We start from the raw sequence: 20,854 nt of genomic DNA on the forward strand, positions 1-20,854 counted from the left end.
ATATTTCAAAAGTCACTGTCATTGTTTCATGCTCCACCTCCTCAGTAGAAAATACTGTACTACTCTTTAAAGAAGTCTGCTAAATAAATGAACAACAGTCACGTGCAACCTAATTTAAAAATAAGTACTTTCAATAGGGGAGAAGGCATCCCATTATGTTTAACTTATAAAACAGTGATACTACCAATATTCTGAGAAGTCCTTTTCCAACTAAGGCTGTATTGCCCAGTGACATTACCTTTGTAGAGAAAGTGGTTCAGCCTTGGGCTTCTCAGCAGCAATGGAGGAAGGGGTTTTGATTTGTGGTTTGGTGGAACTGGACACTTTGCTTAGTTTTGCTGGAGTCCTTTTTATCGATCCATCACAGGACTGGTAATACAAGAGAAAGAAAACGGTGAAATGTTCAAAGGTTCATTTTATTGTCAAAGTATGCACGTACAACTCTGATACTTGTCTTCTCCAGATAGCCCTGAAATACAGAAAGACCATGAGAGTTGATGAAAGAAAAGACACCAACTCTCCCCACCATCAGTACGACAAAGAAAAGAAACAATAACAATCCCCGACCCCCTCGCCTGCAAAACAGACCAGTGACAGTAACATCGAAACCCCCAACCCCACCTTACACACAAAATATTTACAGCTCACCCACCCACCAACCAGCCACAATTAACAAAACACCAAAACCTGGAGGAAACCAATATGAAGTACAGTCCAAAATTCACATATGTCTCAGGATATTGGAAACAGCTTTCCATCGGCATACGAAGACAGTGGCTGCAAACTCAACAAATCAGCAAAAGCATTTTCAACTTAATCAATCCAATTTTAGTTGGTAAATTAATCAAGGCTGACAACTGAAAATATTCAGAGGATGGCAAATCAATTTGGCTAAATGCTGTAAAAAATAAATTGTAAAGACTGCAACAATCCAGATTTCCCCAAACTTTCAGAAAGCATTGCCTCCTGCTGCTTTAACATAGCAGATACAAAGTAGGAGAATAGCAGCAACTGGGGAAAGACAACCGAACGCACTATTGAATGCTGCATACTTTTCAAAGACTTTTGAAAGTCAGAAGCAATATAGCAATGCAAAGGGCCTTAAGAATGAGTTGAGGGTGATATAAAGGATTTTCCAGCAATGGAACAGAAACAAAAAGAATAAAGGTAGATCAAGTCCTTTGAATAATCATGCACTTAATTTCCTCAAACACCAGGAAATCTGCAGATGCTAGGATTTCAAGCAACACACATAAACATTCACCAGCAACTTTGATGTGTGTTACTGAATTTCCTCAACAATTTTCCAAATTAAAAAATGAATATTGTGGATAGCAAATTGATTTTGGGGTAGTATATACATACAACGTTCTTATTGCCCTAATCAAAGACTGGCAGGGCAGTCAAGGTGAGTACGACGACAATCTTACCCTTAGTTCGTTAATGAGACTGACCTCCTGTGCCTTCAATCTCTCCTTCCGAAGCTTCTGCCCTTTCTTCAATTTGTTTACAATAGGTTTATGTTTCCTCAGATCATCTTTAGGTGCATGAATCCTGCCCTCGATATCACTCTGCTCAGATGCTTTCTCTGTTCAGGATGCAATCAAATCAAAGTTATAATAGGTAATAGCTTCCAATTCAACCAATTATTTATCATTCAAAATACATACCTCAGCGGGGTGAAATCAACTAACAATTTTACTCAGTTTCTATTCATTTATTGCTACTTGAAGCTTAAATTTCGAATTAAAATCCACCTGATTCAATGCATTAATAGCTGCCAGAATTAAATGGAAACTCTCACATACGATTTTGTTTTGTTTATCACACATGTCCTGAGATCCCCAGTGGCAGGAAATGCATTTTGATTTTGACACTGTCCTCCTGGTACCATTCTCCCGTAAATATAATCAAAAGCTGTCACTGTACAGTGCAATCAGATCCATAACTCACTAAATGCACTCTTAAAGCTCAGAATACTACTAACACACAGCTGAGCAAGGCAATAGACTCTTAAATGTCTTCTTAATTGGCCCAGTAAGCCAATAGATGAAGGGCAAACAGGGAAGGAAAGAAATACTGATATCCCCCAAAATACCAATTACGCACATAAAGCCCCAACCTCGTCGGACACTGACCGGCCAGAGTCACGGCCTCGTTGGAGACGTGGCTCACACTCTCAACAGCAAATACAGTTGTGGACTCATTGAGATCATAAGCAGGGAAACATCAGGAAACAATTTAAATATAAAATCAGATTTTTAAAAAAAATCGAAGCTAATGGTGAGCATTGCATCAATAGGCAGAGAAACACTTGCTGCAAAATAGATTACATGCAACATTTCACTAACCAAAGCTAGAACTCACTGACCACTGCTTTTAAACCTTTTCCTTTGTGTGGTACAAATCTTGCCAGTGTAGTTTTCATGTTGATTTCCAGAGTTCAATTTGATTCGGGCTATTTAATCCCACACCCTGTCAAATACAGCCTCATTAAAGGCAGTCACTCAAATCACCTGTAAATACTGCACTAACTTTGACCCTGGAAAGTCAAAATGGGCATGGGGGAACAGATTACTGAAGAGCAAATGTCCCTTAAGAGCACAGTTGGTGACACCTCCCATTACTTTTATGATTGGACAGTAATTAGCCAGATCGGATATACTCTGTTTTTGGTGGATAGAACGTAACTAGGGACATGTAGTTGCCACTGACAGACCTGTACTGGATATGCTTGGCTTGCTAGGCATTTAGTTCTGAAGTGCAACTTTAAGCACGGCACATCAGAGGTTACCCATTTTCATTATTATTGCTGTTCCTGCTACTCGCTCATTCTTTGATTTGGCTGAAAACTACCATTATAACAGTGAGGACTTTGGGAGGAAGCACAGATGCATCATTCACTCAGTTCTTCGAGTTGAATATAGTTTCACAAAGTTCATTCCAGGCTCTGGTTTAATTGAAGGTGGGGATCTTCACTGGAGAAGTGTCCTCATGTTAGCTAACCTATCACCATCACGACTGTGTGAACCAGGGTGGCAGAACTTTGATCAGATCCATTGGTTGGGGAACTGCTGAACTCTTCATTGAAGATGAGAAAATCTGCAGATATAGGAAATCCAAAGTAATACCCAGAAAATGCTGAAGGAACTCAGCAGGCTAGGCAACAGCTACGGAAGAGAGTTAACAGTCGTGGAACAGTCCATGTTTCGAACCTAAACGGGCATCACTCCACAACTCTTCCTACGCTACAAAGATAACTGCATTGGTCCTGCTTCCAGCACCCATGCTGAGCTCATCAATTTCCTCAACTTTCTCCAATTTCCACACTGCCCTCAACTGGCCCACTTCTGACACCTCTCACCCCTTTCTCGATCCCCGTCTCCATCTTTGGAGACAGTTTATCTGCTGATACTCTTTACAAACCCACTGACTCTCACAGCTCTCTGGACAAGACATCTTCCCACCCTATCACTTGCAAAAATGCCATTCCCTGGCCTCAGTTCCTCCATTTCCACTGCATCTGCTCCCAGAATGAAGCTTTTCATTCCAGAACAACTGAGATATCCTCCTTCTTCAAAGAAAAGGGCTTCCTTTCCTCCACTATCAACGTAGCCCTCAACCACATTGCACAAATCACCCTGAACCCTTCCACCTGCCGCCACACGAAGGATAGGGTTCCTCTTGTCCTCACCTATCACCACACAAGCCTCTGCATCCCGCACGTAACTCTCTGCAACTTCTGCTATCTCCAAAGGGAGCCCACCACCAAGCACATCTTTCCGTAGGAATCACTCCTTACACGACTCCCTTGTCCACTCATCCCTCCCCACTGATTTCCCTCCTGGCACTTATCCTTGCAAGCAGAACAAGGGCCACACCTGCCCCTACACCTCCTTCCTCACTACCATTCAGGGCTTCAAACAGCCCTTCCACACCAGGCGACACTTCACCCGTGAGTCTGTTGGGATCACCTATAGTATCTAGTGTTGCCTCCTATATATTGATCAGACCAGACTGGGAGACATTTGTCAAGCAGCTTCGCTCCATCTGCCACAAAAAGCGGGATTTTCCGGTGGCCAGCCATTCCAACTCTACTTTCCATTCCATTATGTCAGTCCATGGTCTCCTGTCACTGTGAGGCCACCCTCAGGTTGGAGCGGCAAAGAGCTTATTTTTTGTTTGGGTGATCTCCAACCTGATGGCACAAACGTCAATTTCTCAAACTTCCAGTAACTGCCTCCTCCTCCTCTCCATTCGTTTCCCTCTCTCACCTCATCTCCTTACCTGCCCATCACCTCCCACTGGGGCTCCTCCTCCTTCCCTTCTTCAATGGTCCTCTGTCCTCTCCTATCAAATACCCCCTACTCTAACCCTTTACCCCTTTCACCAATCAACTTCCCAGCTCTTTACTTTAACCGCTCCATCTCTCCCAGTATCACCTATCACCTGCCAACTTGTATCTCTTCCTTCCTTTCCCCCACCTTCTTTTTCTGACTCCTTCTTCCTTCCGTTCCAGTCGTGAAGGTTTTCGGCCTGAAACATCGATTGTTTACTCTTTTCCTTTAATGCTGTCTGGCCTGCTGAGTTCCTCCAGCATTGTGTGTGATGCATCTGTTTACTGCATGCTGCTTTTGCCATTTAACAAGCTGATGGTTCTGAGTAGCAGCTCTATTCAGTTCAGATCCACCCAATGCAACTTGTAAAACTTCTTTCTATACTCACCACTGAACTGGCATTGGTCCCTAGCTTGATAGTAATGGTCAAAAGGAGTGATAGACCAGGCCTCGAGATTACAGTTTGCAGCTGAATACAATTCTGCTGATATGGACAATTGCAACCCTTCATGAGCAACTAGATTTGCTGAGACTCTCCCATCAGTACTGAGCTGTAACGTTAGCTGTGCTTACATGGAATTCTGTGAGTACCTACCGAGTATAAATACTGAAAAGCTCACACATAGCTGTCAGAAACTTCATACCTGATTGTGTCATGGATACAGATTCGTCAGACGAGCTGCAGGATCCTTGGCATGACTGTAAACTAGGGCTGGTGTTAGTCTTTCTATCAGCTTCGTTTGATGAAGGGGCACTGTCTTCTGAGGAAGCAGACTGCACAAGGGCAAGAGAATGGAAATAGATTAGTTCCCGAGCTGTTAGTATTTTCTGATTTGATAAAATAAAGATTAGATGGGCAGGAAGCTTGCAAACATTTAACATCCAGCAACATAAATTCTGTACATCCGTCCACTGGATTGCCCCCTCCCTGCCCTTTCAATGCATCCCATTATATCCTTCCATATATTTCACTAACCTGCTGCAACCTATTAGCCCAAACCCTCAAAGTTTAATGTTCATCTCAAACATGTTACCCTTGAAAGAATCACACAAGAAATTCCCAGCCTTTTCTTTGTGCCCAGTGATCTCATTTAGACCCTGCCATAGTCTACTGGCATCCCTTTGGTTAACCTGGGCTTCCAACTCGGCTCGATATTGCCTCTTGGCGCCCCTAATGGCTTTCCGGAGTTCACGCCTGGATTCTGTGTAGCCACTGGTATCCCCGGACCTAAAAGCCGCAGCTCTAGCCTTTAAAGGGATTTGACCTCATAATTCATCCATGGTTTCCGGTTAGGGAATACCTGGATCGTCTTGTGAGACACACAGTTCTCCGTGCACTTCCAAAGAAGTCTGTGACAGCTGAGGCATACTCATTGAGGTTAGCTGCCGAGTCCTTGAATACCTGGTCCATTTCCGACACCTCCCTCCCCTTTCTAGATCTTTCTGTCTCTATCTCTAGAGACAGCTTATCTACTGATGCCTACTATAAGCCTACAGACTCTCACAGCTATCTGGTCTATTCCTCTTCTCACCCTGTCTCTTGAAAAAATACCATCCCCTTCTCGCAAATCCTCCATCTCCGCCGCATCTGCTTTCAGGATGAGGCTTTTCATTCCAGGACGAAGGAGATGTCCTCCTTTTTTAAAGAAAGGAGCTTCCCTTCCTCCACCATCAACTCTGCTCTCAAACGCATCTCTGCCATTTCACGCACATCTGCTCTCACCCCGTCCTCCCACCACCCCACTAGGGATAGGGTTCCCCTTGTCTTCACCTACCACCCCACCAGCCTCCAGGTCCAACAAATAATTCTCTGTAACTTCCGCCAGCTCCAACGAGATCCCACCACTAAGCACATCTTTCCCTCCCCCTCCGCTTTCCACAGGGATGGCTCCCTACGCGACTCCCTTGTCCATTCGTCCCCACCATCCCACCCCACCGATCTCCCTCCTGGCACTTATCCTTGCAAGCGGAACAAGTGCTACACACGCCCTTACACTTCCTCCCTTACCACCATTCAGGGCCCCAGACAGTCCTTCCAGGTGAGGCGACACTTCACCTGTGAGTCGGCTGGGGTGGTATACTGCGTCTCGTGCTCCCGATGCAGCCTTCTATATATTGGTGAGACCCGACGCAGACTGGGAGATCGTTTCGCTGAACACCTACGCTCTGTCCACCAGAGAAAGCAGGATTTCCCAGTGGCCACACATTTTAATTCCACGTCCCATTCCCATTCCGATATGTCTATCCATGGCCTCCTCTACTGTAAAGATGAAGCCGTACTCAGGTTGGAGGAGCAACACCTTATATTCCGACTGGGTAGCCTCCAACCTGATAGCATGAACAGTGACTTCCCTAACTTCCGTTAATGCCCCACCTCCCCCTCGTACCCCATCCATTATTGCCCATCCTCTGGGCTTCCCCCCTCCCCCTTTCTTTCTCCCTAGGCCTCCTGTCCCATGATCCTCTCATATCCCTTTTGCCAATCAGCTGTCCAGCTCTTGGCTCCATCCTTCCCCCTCCTGTCTTCTCCTATCATTTCGGATCTCCCCCTCCCCCTCCCACTTTCAAATCTCTTACTAGCTCTTCCTTCAGTTAGTCCTGACGAAGGGTCTCGGCCCAAAATGTCGACTGCACCTCTTCCTATAGATGCTGCCTGGCCTGCTGCGTACACCAGCAATTTTTATGTGTGTTAATTAATTAGGTGCTGATTGCATCGTCTCTGATCTGGGCCGACATTTACATGCCAGGCAGCACCTAATTAATTAGCTTGTTTATTTTGGCTTTTTTCTGGGTGCGTTCCGGCTATCGCTGCACCACTGCATGCTTCGCGGATCAGTAGCGGTCCGCGGCCCGGAGGTTGGGGACCACTGATGTACAGCGTAGTTTCACTTAGCAGAGTCAAGAAGACAGCCAGCACGCTGGAACATTCACACATCTTTCTATCAGACAGTTCTTTGTAAGCACTCAAAACATCCTGCAAACCTGCCCTGAACCTACGTGCCCTTTCAAAGTTAAAGTCATACTTTTCTGCAATCATTGCAGCATTGTCAATTGTAGCGAAAATCTCACTCAGTTCAAAGCTATGGCAGCTTAATGCTGAGATGCTGAGTGTAGTTCCCGGGGAAGAAGCTTGGCTTTTCGCCACTCTCGCAGCTCGGGGTGCGCGCTGCCTCTATAACGGCTCGCTTCACAACAAACGCTGAACGCTATTTCACTTTTCGCTGCTCAGGGTGCGCGCTGCCTCTATAACCGCTCGCTTCACAACAAACGCTGAACGCTATTTTCGCCACTCTCTCTGCTCGGGGTGCGCGCTGCCTCTATAACGGCTCGCTTCACAAGAAACGCTGAACGCTATTTTCACCACTCTCGCTGCTCAGGGTGCGCGCTGCCTCTATAACGGCTCGCTTCACAAGAAACGCTGAACGCTATTTTCACCACTCTCGCTGCTCGGGGTGCATGCTGCATTTTTTTGTAACAGTGAAAACACCTTCTTGTCAGCGAAAACCGGTAACTAATTTGGTCTTTCACAACAGCGAGGAGTCGTAAAGTGAACGTTCAAAAAACGGGGGCCAGCTGGACACTGAACACTTGCTGACAAGTTTGGAATTACCTGAGATCTTTCCTCTTCATCCTGCCTGAGCAAGCATCTGGTCCATCTCAACCCCATTTTGTTCGGGAGTTATCACCTCTTTAGCTCTCTATTATTTCCTAGCTGAAGACTGAGACACAACAGTTTGTGCTTCTTATCTGATATCAACACCAAAATATTTCTCATGGTTTCTGATTTGGCCACTGTGATGTCATCAGCTATTGTGATGTCATCAGCCACTGTGATGACATCAGCCATTGTGATGTCATGACCCACTGTGATGACATCAGCCACTGATTAAAACTAATTAAAACATGCTATCCCAAATATTTGAAGCACTTCATTATTTGAACCTTCCCATCATTGATTATAATCATTGGCCACAAATTTCAGTTGGGGTGGGTCTTGTGATTTATTGAATGAAACAGTTGTGTCTGACAGACTTTTTGTTCCAATGTACACAGAAAAGAAAACGACACAGAATTACATTCGTGATCCCAGTGCATTAATATTCACCTCTTTGGGCAAGTTAGGATTAAAAAAAAGAAATCACTCTAAATTGTTCTCCGAGGCAAAAGAATAATAAGGGGAAAGTTGACATTTGTCCGTACAATTGGCTTTAATTGATTCCTAATCTAAATTACCTTCCCACCAATGGTTAGCCAAATAGCCTCACACCTCCTCCCTGCAGGAAGCAAAGAATCTTTAAAATATAGAAATGGTCTTTGAGGAAAACAAATCCTGGCACTTCTAGAAGAATTGCCAACTGAAGAAAACTCAATTCTACCATTGACTTGTTTCCAAAATGCATCAGGCTTGTTTAGATGTTCCTTTGCAAACTTCTGATGCTGAAATTTGTGGTAACGATGCAGGAAAAGTTTTCTTCTGATGACTCTTCCATGAAGGTCATATTTCTTCAGTGTCGCTGCACAGTAGAACAGTGCACCACCACTCCAGAGTCTGCTAAATCTTCCTGAAGGTCTTTTGCAGTCAAACAGGGGTTTTCATTTGCCTTTCTGGCAATCCTATGAGTAGCTCTCTTGGAAAGTTTTCTTGGTCTTACAGACCTCAACTTGACCTCCACCGTTCCTGCTAACTGCCATTTCTTAATTACGTTACGAACTGAGGAAACGGCTATCTGAAAATGCTTTGCTATCATCTGATAGCCTTCTCCTGCTTTGTGGACATCATTTATTTTAATTTTCAGAGTGCTAGGCAGCTGCTTAGAGGAGCCCATGGCTGCTGTTTGTTGGGACAAGGTTTGAGGAGTCAGGGTATTTATAAAGCTTTAAAATTTGCATCACCTGGCCTTTCCTAATGATGACTGTGAACAAGCCATAACCCTAACAAGCTAATTAAGGTCTGGAACCTTGGTAAAAGTTATCTGAGAACTCAAATCTTTTGGGGTGCCTAAACTTTTCAATGGTGCTCCTTTCCTTTTTTTCACTCAAAAATTGTACAAAACCAAAATAATACACTAATCTTGCTCAATATGTTGAAAAGAATGTTTCATCTTCAACGTTATGATTTTTGGAGATCAGTTCATCTTCTACTCACTTAACTATTCACAGTAACAGAAATTTTGACCGGGGTGCCCAAACGTTTTCCTGCCACTGTATGTCAATTTAGGCAGCTGCAGGTACCATGATGTTTACTTCTGCATAGACTGCAAGTGAACGTTATATTTTTTTTCAATATTACTGGTATTGTGAAAATGGTATTCTTCATCATCCACTTCAAGGTTCGACATGTGTGTTTAGAGATGCTCTTCTGCACACCACTGTTGTAACGTGAGGTGATTTGAGTTACTGTCACCTTCCTGTCAGCTTGTACCAGTCAGTTGTCGTTTTGGGCCAAGATGCTTCATCAGGACTAGAAAAAAAAAGATGAGATCAGAGTAAGAAGGTGGGGAAGACGTACAAGGTTGTGGGTGATAGGTGAAACCAGGAGATGGGGAGTGGTGAGGTAAAGAGCTGAGAAATTGGTGAAAGAGATAAAGTGCTGGAGAAGGGGGAATCTGATAGGAGAGGACAGAAGGCCATGGAAGAAAGGGAAGGGGGAAGAGCACCAGAGGGAGGTGATGGGCAGGTAAGGAGATAAGGTGAGGGAGCAAAATGTGAATGGAGAATGGTGAGGTGGGGGGGTCATTACCGGAAGCAGGAGAAATTGATGTTGATGCCATCAGGTTGGAGGCTACCCAGACGGAATAAGGAGTTGTTCCTCCAACCCGAGTGTGGCCTCATCGCGGCAGTAGAGGAGGCCATGGACCAACATGTTGGAATGGGAAAATGGAGGTAGAATTAAAATTGGTGGCCACCAGGAGAAGTGCCACAGCTGCCCCTGGATCTCCTCCCTCACTACCATTCGGGGCCCAAACAGTCCTTCCAGGTGAGGCAACATTTCACCTGTGAGACCCGGCCCAGATTGGGAGACCACTTTGACGAGCACCTACAGTCCATTCAGCAGAAGAAACCAGGACCTCTTGGTGGCCACCAATTGACTTGGATGAGGAAGTGGAGGATTAGGTTAGTAAATTTGCTGATGACACAATGGTTGGCGGGGTTGTGGATAGTGTGGATAGCGGGACATTGATAGGATGCAAAACTGGGCTGAGAAGTGATAGATGAAGTTCAACACAAATAAGTGAGAGGTGGTTCATTTTGGTAGGTCAAATATGATGACAGAATATAGTATGAATGGTAAGGCTCTTAGCAATACGGTGACCTTTTATCCAATATTTTCATTTAATTATTTATTACTCTTTCAGTCTTTTTTTCAAAGTTTTAGATTTCATCAGAAAGTCTTTCTTTCTTTCTTGATCGTATCCTGAAAATGGACTGCCCAGTCCTCTTTTTTTTTGTTTCTTTAGTGTAGTGGGTTCTTTTTCCTTTTCATTTAAAACCCAATGTTTTTTCCTTTCTCTTCATAAACTGCTAAGACAATTGTTATTTTCATTTTTTATTATATATTTTATACTAGTTTAACAATATCTATGATTTTGACAATGTCTATCTTAATCTTGGATTATATTGTTACCGATATATATATTTGAATGAATTCTCCTCTTGATTTGTATTTAAGCTTTTTTTAAATCAATGAAAAGATTAATGAAGAAAAAGACTCTTGGCAGTGTGGGGGATCAGAGGGATCTTGGGGTCCGAGTCCATAGGATGCTCAAAGCTGCTGTGCAGGTTGGCTCTGTGGTTAAGAAAGCATACAGTGTATTGACCTTCATCAACCGTGGGATTGAGTTTAGAGCCGAGGGGTAATGTTGCAGCTATATAGGACCCTGGTCACACCCCACTTGGAGTACTCTGCTCAGTTCTGGTCGCCTCACTATAGGAAGGATGTGGAAAGCATAGAAAGGGTGCAGAGGAGATTTATAAGGATGTTCCCTGGACTGGAGAGCATGCCTTATGAGAATAGGTTAAGTGAACTCGGCCTTTTCTTCTTGGAGCGACGGAGGATGAGAGGTGACCTGACAGAGGTGTATAAGATGATGAGAGGCATTGATCGTTTGGATAGTCAGAAGCTTTTTCCCAGCTAGCATGAGAGGGCACAGTTTTAAGGTGCTTGGAAGTAGGTACAGAGGAGATGTCAGGGCTAAGCTTTTTATGCAGAGAGTGGTGAGTGCGTGGAATGAGCTGCTGGCGATGGTGGTGGAGGTGTTCTAAGAGTAAAGTTAAGAGTAAATTGCTAAGTTCTAAGAGTAAACCTAGCAATTATCAGCCTGTGAGTTTGACGTCAGTGGTGGGTAAGTTAATGGAAAATATTCTTAGAGATGGTATATATAATTATCTGGATAGACAGGGTAGCTGTTTAGGAACAGTCAACATGGATTTGTGCATGGAAGGTCATGTTTGACAGATCTTATTGAATTTTTTGAAGAGGTTACTTGAAAAGTTGACAAGGGTAAAGTGGTGGATGTTGTCTATATGGACTTCAGTAAGGCCTTTGACAAAGTTCCACACGGAAGGTTAGTTAGGAAGGTTCAATCGTTAGGTATAATATTTAAGTAGAAAAATGGATTTAACAGTGGCTGGATTGGAGATGTCAGAGAGCAGTGGTGGATAACTGTTTGTCAGGTTGGAGGCCGGTGACTAGTGGTGTGCTTCAGGGATCTGTACTGGGTCCAATGTTGTTTGTCATATACATTAATGATCTGGATGATAGAGTGGTAAATTGGATTAGTAAGTATGCAGATGATACTAAGATAGTTGGCATTTTGGATAATGAAGTGGGTTTTCAAAGCTTGCAGAGAATTTGGGCCAGTTAGAAGAGTGGGCTGAAAGATGGCAGATGGAGTTTAATGCTGATAAGTGTGAGGTGCTACATTTTGGTAGGACTAATCAAAATAGGACATACATGGTAAATGGTAAGGCATTGAAGAATGCAGTAGAACAGCGTGGTCTAGGAATAATAGTGCATAGTTCCCTGAAGGTGGAATCTCATGTGGATAGGATGGTGAAGAAAGCTTTTGGTATGCTGGCCTTTATAAATCAGAGCACTGAATATAGGAGATGGGATGTAATGTTGAAATTGTACAAGGCATTGGTGAGGCCAAATTTGGAGTCTTGTGTACAGTTGTGGTCACCAAATTATAGGAAGGATGTCAACAAAATAGAGAGAGTACAGAGGAGATTTACCAGAATGTCACCTGGGTTTCAGCACCTAAGTTACAGAGAAAGGTTGAACAAGTTAGGTCTTTATTGTTTGGAGCGTAGAAGTTTGACCGGGGACTTGATAGAGGCATTTAAAATTATGAGGGGGATAGATAGAGTTGACTTGGATAGGCTTTTTCCGTTGAGAGTAGGGGAGATTCAAACAAGAGGACATGAGTTGAGAGTTAAGGGGCAAAAGTTTAGGGGTAACAAGAGTGGGAACTTCTTTACTCAGGGAGTGGTAACTGTGTGGAATGAGCTTCCAGTAGAAGTGGTAGAGGCAGGTACAATTTTGTCATTAAAAAAAAGTTTGATAGGTATATGGACAGGAAAGGAATGAGGGTTATGGGCTAAGTGCAGGTAGATGGGACTAGGTGAGAGTAAGCATTCGGCACGGACTAGAAGGGCCACGATGGCCTGTTTCCGTGCTGTAATTGTTATATGGTTATATGGAAAGCAGGAGATTGCGGCTGAGAGGAAAAATGGATCACCCATGATGAAATGGCAGAGTAGACTTGATGGGCCAAGTGGCCTAATTCTGATCTGCATCTTATGCTCTTAACCACATTCTCTACTACCCCTTTATAATCCCTCCTCAATCCTATCGCCCTCTTTCTGATCCCACACCAGTTCCCCACTACCCACAACACAATTGTGTCGCGTTCCGGTTGCCTCAGGATTGGAAAGGTGCAGAGGAGGTTTGTAAACGTAACTTTGCTGGATCAAATAACAACAGTACAAAAAGATCGTTACTTATCTTTCCACCCGTTTAGTTCTTCGAGCTCAGCCGGTGAGTGAATTTGGACCTGACATCAGGGAGAGAACCTTTCTGATCTCCCCAGCAGTTCAACTAATTCACTGCCTGATGTCAGAATTGTCAGAGGTTATAAGGCCACCGATACAAAAGAACAATCAATTTGATAAGCATTCCAGCCAAGTCAATGGACTATGGATACAAAGAACAATCAGCTTGATAACCATTCCGGCCAAGTCAATGGACTATTGATACAAATGAACAATCAGTTTGATAACCATTCTCTTGGTTGACGTGCTAAGTCGTCTTAGGTGGGACGAATGATTTAATCTACGAGATGTAGATGATTTCAGCTGAGCTGACATCTTGTAGATGATTTACAGCTCAGCTCAAAGCAACCTCTCAGCTAAGTCAAGATTGGGAATTAAATATCCAAGGATATCAGGTTATACGGTATGATAGGCAGGAAGGTAAGGGAGGTGGGGTAGCGCTGTAAGGATGAGATCAGTGCGACAGTGAGAGACGATATAAGATCTAAGGAGCAGAACGTTGAGTCCATCTAGGTAGAGATTAGGAACAGTAATGGAAAAAAATCCCTAGTGGGAGTTGTCGATCAGCCACCAAATAATCACATTACAGTGGCACAGGCAGTGAACAGAAATATCTCAGGCACGGGAGAATGGAACAGCAGTTATCATGGGAGACTAACTTGCACAGAGATTGGGTGAATCAAATTGGTCGAGACAGTCTTGTGGAGGACTTCATTGAACGCATAAATGATGGCTTTCTTGAACAGCGTGTTACTTAACCTGCAAGAGAATGTGTTATCTTAGATCTGGTCCTGTGCAATGAGAAAGGTAAGATTAGTGATCTTGTAGTTAGGGATCCTCTCGGGAAGAGTGATCACAGTATGACTGAGTTTCCCATACAAATGGAGGGTGCAAAAGTAGTCTGGGAACACAGGCTATATGGTGGGACTATTGAGGAGCAGTGGAAGACTTTCAAAGAGATTTTTCACGGTGCTCAACAAAAGTACATTCCAGTTAAAAGCACGGACAGTAAGGGTGGGGAGAGCCAGTCTTGGATAACTGAGGAAATTAAAGAAGGTGTCAAACTAAAAGCGTGTGAATAGAAAGCCTCCAAGAGTAGTGGGAAACTGGAAGACTGGGAAAATTTCAAACAGCAACAAAGACCCATCAAGCAATTAATAAAGAAAGGGAATAAGGAAAGAAAATAAACTAAAATTCTCTGGACTGTGGGCAGGTTCTGGTGGATTAGAAGACGGCGAATGTCACGCCACAGTTCAAAAAATGATGTAGGCTAAAGCAGGTAACTACAGGTCAGTTAGTTTAACATCTGTAGTTGGAAAATGCTTGAAGCTATCATTAAAGAAGAAATAGCGAGGCATCTGGCAAGAAATGGATCCATCAGGCAGATGCAGCATGGATTCAGCAAGGGCAGATCCTGTTTGACAAACTTACTGGAGTTCTTTGAGGATATAACGAGCACAGTGGATAGAGGGGAACAGATGGACGTTATTTACTTGGATTTCTGGAAGGTGTTTGATAAGGTACTGCATAAAAGACTTATCCATAAGATAAGGATGCAAAGAGTTGGGGTGATGTATTAGCATGGATACAGGATTGGTTAACTGAAAGAAAGCAGAGTTCGGATGCATGGGTGTTACTCTGGTTGGCAATCAGTGGTGAGCAGTGGTGCCATATGGGTCGGTGCTGGGCCCGCAACTGTTCACAATATATATTAACCACCTCAAAGAGGGAACCAAGTGTAGTGTATCGCTTAAGTTTGCTGATGATACCAAATTGAGTGGAAAAGTAAATTGTGCAGAAGATACAGAGAGATACATATCGATAGGTTAAGTGAATGGGCAAGGGTCTGGCAGATGGGGTACAATGTTGGTAAATGTGAGGTCATCCACTTTGTTAGGAAAAATAGAAGAGCAGATTATTATTTAAACGGTGAAAATTTCCAGCATACTGCTGTGCTGAGGGACTTGGGAGTACTTGTGCATGAATCACAAAAGGTTAGTTTGCAGGTGCAGCAGGCTATCACAAAAGCAAATGGAATACAGTATTGGCATTCATTACTAGAGGGACTGAATTGAAGAGCGGGGAAGTTATGCTGCAACTGTACAGGGTACTGGTGAGGCTGCACCTGGAGTACTGCATGCAGTTTGGGTCTCCATACTTGAGGAAGGATAGACTGGCTTTGGAGGCAGTTTGATGGTCAGGTTGGGATTGGTGCGGGGAGAGTAGAGGGCAGTGCATTCAGTGGAGGAGTGAAGGAGTGATGAAGTCGATGTCCCGTCGGCAATTCGAGATGAGAAGATCCAGAGCAGGCAGAGAACCAGAGCGGGGAGTCCAAGGAGAGGAGGAGGTGAGTGAGGGTAATTTCAGAGATGTGAGAGCGGATCGTTTACACAGAGAGTGGTGGGTGCCTGCGGTGGTGGTAGAGATAGATGCATTAGAGATTTTTAAGAGACGTTTAGATAGGCACATGAATGTGAGGAAGATGGGAGGATATGGACATTGTGTAGGCAGGAGAGATGAGCTTAGTTAGCTATCTGATTACTAATTTAATTGGTCTGGCACAACATTGAGGGCCGAAGGGCCTGTTCCTGTACTATACTGTTGTATGTTCTATTAAAGGACTCCTGCCCTCAGCTGCAGGGATATCTTTGAAGGAACGTCGGAGGGTCACGCCAACGGGTCTTTTCACTGCTTTAGCCTTCAGCACAAGCAGGGCTTTGGTTCGGAGGTTGGGAACGTGAGCTGGATTTCAAGTTAACAACCAAACCTGTTGGCAGATGTTTGCCCTGGCCAGACAGCTTGGTGTCAGTGTGAGTGAGAGAGAGGATTCCAGTCTTTCTGCATGTAAGGATGTAATGCTGAGGCTTTATAAGGCAGTAGTGAGGCCTCACCTGGAGTCTTGTGTGCATTTTTGGGCCCCTTATCTCAGAAAGGATGGACTGACATTGGATGTTTGAATAGGCAGCTCAGGCAACGCATCACCAAATAATTAGATAGGGCGTCAAAGGTTAAAGGGAAAATGGGTTTGAGAGGGAAATGGATCAGCCATGATGAAACGGCGGAGCAGACTCGATAGGCTGAAAGGCCTAACTCTACTCCAATGTCTTCAGTTCTTCCGGTCTTTCATATGGAGGCTGTCCTCCAGTCCGCTGAAGGAGTCTGTTAATGAGCTAGGCCTGGAGGTTCTGCATTGGTCAGAATGGACCATGGATGTTGTGTCCTAGCTGTCTACATGATGTGCAAGCCAAGGAAGTACAACACGGAGAGCAAGTTGTTGCCCACACAGCAGGCTAGCTCTCTCCACGCAGCAGATGAATGCAAAGGAATGGCAGAGGTCGATAGTTTGGCATCAGCCCAAAGCAACTTGTTTTAAGGCGTCAGTAACCCACCTAGGTGCCTTCTCCTGTCAGTAGAAACGGTTCCGCCAATCTTAGTAGCTCAGCCAGACGTGAAGGCCAGGAGCTGGACTTGGTTGTCAGAAGCCTGCCCTGCCGTGCGATGTAATCATGTCTGCTCTATGCTGACCACAATTCTTTTTTTCCTGTACTGGTTTACGTATTAATAAACAGCCAGTAGGTGGAGATTGTGTCTCTCTCAGTCCATCAGGGTCAAGCATATTTTGCTTCCAACCCACAACACACACACCAAGTGCTGGAGGAACTCAGCAGGTCAGGCAGCAACTCTGCTGAGGAATAAAGAGTCGATGTTTCAAACCGAGACCCCTTCATCAGGACTGGAAAGGAACTGGGAAGAAGCCAGAATAAGACTGGGAGGTGTTGGGAGCATGGAGGGAAGGACTTCAAGCTGGCAGGTGATAGGTGAGACCAGGTAAGGGGGAAGATGGATAAAGTTAGAAGCTGGAAGTGTTTAGGTCAGGGGTTCCCAATATCCTAAAACCACAAGATATGGGAGCAGAATTAGGCCATTAGTCTGCTCTGCATTTCATCATGGCTGATCCATTTTCCCTCTCAGCCCCAATCTCCTGCCTTCTCCCTTTATCCCTTCATGACCTGACCAACCTCTGCCTTAAATATACAAAAATACTCGGCCTTCACAGCTGACTGTGGCAATAAATGCCACAGATTCACCACTCTCTGGCTAAAGAACTTTCTTCTCATCTTCCTATTCATCTCTAAAAGGACACCTCACTATTATGAGGCTGTCCTCTGGTCTTAGACTCCCTACCATAAGAAACATCCTCTCCACATTCACTCTGAGACCCCTTGCTTAATTGTACTGGTCCATGGCAAGTAAAAGGTTGGGAACCCCTGGTAGAGGTGGAAGAGTTAAAGGGCTGAAGGAGGAGGAATCTGATGGGAGAGGAGAGTGGGCCATGGGAGAAGGGGGATTAGGAAGGGAAGAGGGTGAAGATGGGAAGGTCTTCATTGAGTTCACAACATCCAATCTGCTCTGGTACCACAGTATTTATGTGGGCTGTCCTGCTGAGACTCTGGACAATGTTGGCCCCTCCAGGACATTGACAGTTGGGTAATTCAGTGACGAAAGGGCTGACGAACACAGAGGTGTGTATTGGCGATGTAATACGGCTGTCTGAAGCCAGCTTGATAGTGAACCTTGGAAAAAATGAGTTCGGCCACACGAAGGTCACTTACCTGGGAATTGTGGTGACACAGGGGCAGCTGGCGGCGATGCAAGCTACGGTGCAGGCTATCGCTGACATCCCAACCCCGACAGACAAGAGGACCCTCAGAAGGCTCTTGGAGATGGTGGGGTACTGTAGGAAGTTTTGCAGTAACTCTGCGGTTACCACCCCTCCCCCTCCGACTAAGCCCTTGCGAGAGAAAACTAAGTCGGAATGGGACGACCCTTGTTATTGTGGTCCGGGACGAAACCCAATGAGAGGTACATTGATCGCAATTCATCAGTGTTTTTGGCCACTATGAAGTTTGCTAAGTTGGAGCCTGGTAAGAGGGATTATTAATAACACATATAAAAGGAACAGAAAATGTGATGGCTGACTGTCTGTCAGGTGTTGACAACTTCAAACTCGCTGTATTAGCCAAATAGCTGATAAAGATGTATATCTGTGTGTACCAAATAATGTATTCATGTTTGTAATTTTTACCCCCGGTAAAAATCCTTAAAGGGGGGAAGTGTGACAAGAATACACATAGATTAAGATGTAGCTGTCCTGTGTTGGCACCAGTGGGATCAGCAGTTGGTCTGCCACCTGTCTTCAGGAGAGAGAGAGATAAGGAAAACAATGGAGCAGCATTGGGAGATGTGTAATGAAGGGACGGGAGAGAGAGTAACAGAAGGAGAGAGCTGTCAAGATCGGCTCCCCCTTTGAACCCTGAACTGTTTGAAGTGATGGACAGGCGATACCCCAGCAGGGGGATAAAAAGGGACAGGTTCACTAAGGCAGCACACACACGACACCCGAGGTAACGAGACCCTGGAAGCGGTGCGCCTCTCACAAGTCGGTGGGAAGTTTTGGAAGGCCGGTTGCGGGACCAGGCCATAGACGCACAGGGTGGAAAGGCATGATCGGCGGGAACCTGGTGTGTGTCCACCCTTGCCTGGGTGCCGGGTTCACCGCAGAGAAACGATCGTATCTCGAAACGGAGGGGGTCACGGTCAGTGACCTCAGATGACATCACAAAGGGCTCGCCCGAAAGCTGACTGCGAAGGTCTGTGTGTGGAAGCCCTTTTGAATATTCATTCATTTTGCTCTCTCTCTCCTTCCCTCCACTGTCTGCGAACTGAACTGAACTAAACTGAACTGAACTTTGCGTCACTTTGAAACTGGGCATTTACCCCTAGACAACGATAGAGCTTGATTGATCCTGTTATCTTAATTCTGTGTACATGCATGTTTATCATTGCTGAACTGTTGCATTCATTATCCTTTTGATTAGAGTACTGTGTTGCTTGTTTCTTTAATAAAACTTTCTTAGTTCTAGTAATCCAGACTCCAACTGAGTGATCCATTTCTGCTGGTTTGGCAACCCAGTTACGGGGTACGTAACAAAGACCAGTGGTCCCCAATCACCGGGCTGTGGACCGGTACCGGGCCGCAAAGCATGTGCTACCGGGCCGCGAGGAAACGATATGATTTGGCGATATGAGTCAGCTTCACCTTTCCTCATCCCCCCTCACCCACTGCTGAGCTTGAACACACGCGAGGTCATTACCCGCGCGTCATCCATGTCAGCACAGGAAGAAGATCAACTCCTCGAGCTTGCAAATGAAGGCGGACTTAAAAGTATGTTTGACATAACATCTCTGCCGGCATTCTGGATCAAAGTCAAGGCTAAATATCCTGAGGTAGCCACAAAAGCACTGAAAACGGTGCTTCCATTTCCAACATATCTCTGCAATGAATGCAACAAAAACTAAATTGCAGAATAGACTGGACATAGGGAACCCACTTCGAGTATCGCTGTCTCCCATCACCCCTCGATATGACCGTGTTGTTGAAGGGAACAAGTTTTCAGCCCAGGGCTCCCACTGATTCAGCGATATTTGTGTGTTGCAATTAATTTATATGCGGGGAAATATGTGCTGTGTGTTTAATATCCAAATGTTACTTAAAATGTTATGATGCTATTGACTTATAAGTGACTTATATAACCATATAACAATTACAGCAAGGAAACAGACCATCTCTGCCCTTCTAATCTGTGCTGAACGCTACTCTCACCTAGTCCCACCGACCTGCACTCAGCCTATAACCCTCCATTCCTTTCCTGTCCATATACCTATCCAATTTAAGGTTAAATGATCATATCGAACCTGCCTCTACCACTTCCACTGGAAGTTCGTTCAATACTTACTTCAATCTCCCCTGTCCTCCCCTATAATTGACTTATTCATGCAAGGAAAATATGCGCTGTGTGCTTAATATTAAATTTGTTAGATAAACACTTTTAGAAATGAAATTCAGTGTATTAGCCACTTATCACCTATATTCCGGTCGTGATTAACACCCCGCCCCCGTACAGAATCGCCAAAAACGATTTGTAGAAAAAAAATCGGCACGTACACACATGCGCAAGTCACGCATGCGCACTGGTGCCCACGCAAGTCTTCATGGTCATTGTAGCCTATCTCGAGGTAAACACAACGTATCCGTTGGTAACCCTACACCCCACCCCTCCACCAGGTCGGCCAGTCCGCAAGAATATTGTCAATAAGAAACCGGTCCGCGTTGCAAACTAGGTTGGGGACCCCTGCTGTACAGTTGTGTTGTTAGCAGAACCGCAGATATTACATTTATTTTTCTGATCTTCGACATGAAAATATATTAAGAATGCATGGATTACTGATTCCTTCAGTATCCCTTCTGGCCACTGCCTGCCACTTGAAAACATACTTATTCTTACTCAAATCCTACAATTCCTAGCCGTTTGTCTACTTGCACATGCAGAGGAGTTGTTAGGCTGGAAGATAGACAAGTATGGAGAGGGAGGAGTTCAAATCAAGATTTTGTTTTTATAAGT

General features: G+C 44.7%; 1 protein-coding gene across 1 annotated transcript in view; it reads right to left on the reverse strand.

Annotated features, from left to right (window-relative positions):
* LOC140203634 (serine/threonine-protein phosphatase 2A 65 kDa regulatory subunit A beta isoform-like) overlaps nucleotides 1-20,854 on the reverse strand; it is a 100,204-nt gene that overhangs the window by 66,576 nt on the left and 12,774 nt on the right. Inside the window, exons 2-3 of the mRNA XM_072269682.1 lie at nucleotides 3,007-3,102; nucleotides 1,431-1,588 (exon numbers count right to left, since the gene is read on the reverse strand). Of these exons, the coding sequence (XP_072125783.1) occupies nucleotides 1,431-1,588; nucleotides 3,007-3,102 (254 nt within the window). The remainder of the gene's footprint in view (nucleotides 1-1,430; nucleotides 1,589-3,006; nucleotides 3,103-20,854) is intronic.

Source organism: Mobula birostris, chromosome 10 (genome assembly GCF_030028105.1).
Source record: "Mobula birostris isolate sMobBir1 chromosome 10, sMobBir1.hap1, whole genome shotgun sequence".
Lineage (NCBI taxonomy): Eukaryota > Metazoa > Chordata > Chondrichthyes > Myliobatiformes > Myliobatidae > Mobula > Mobula birostris.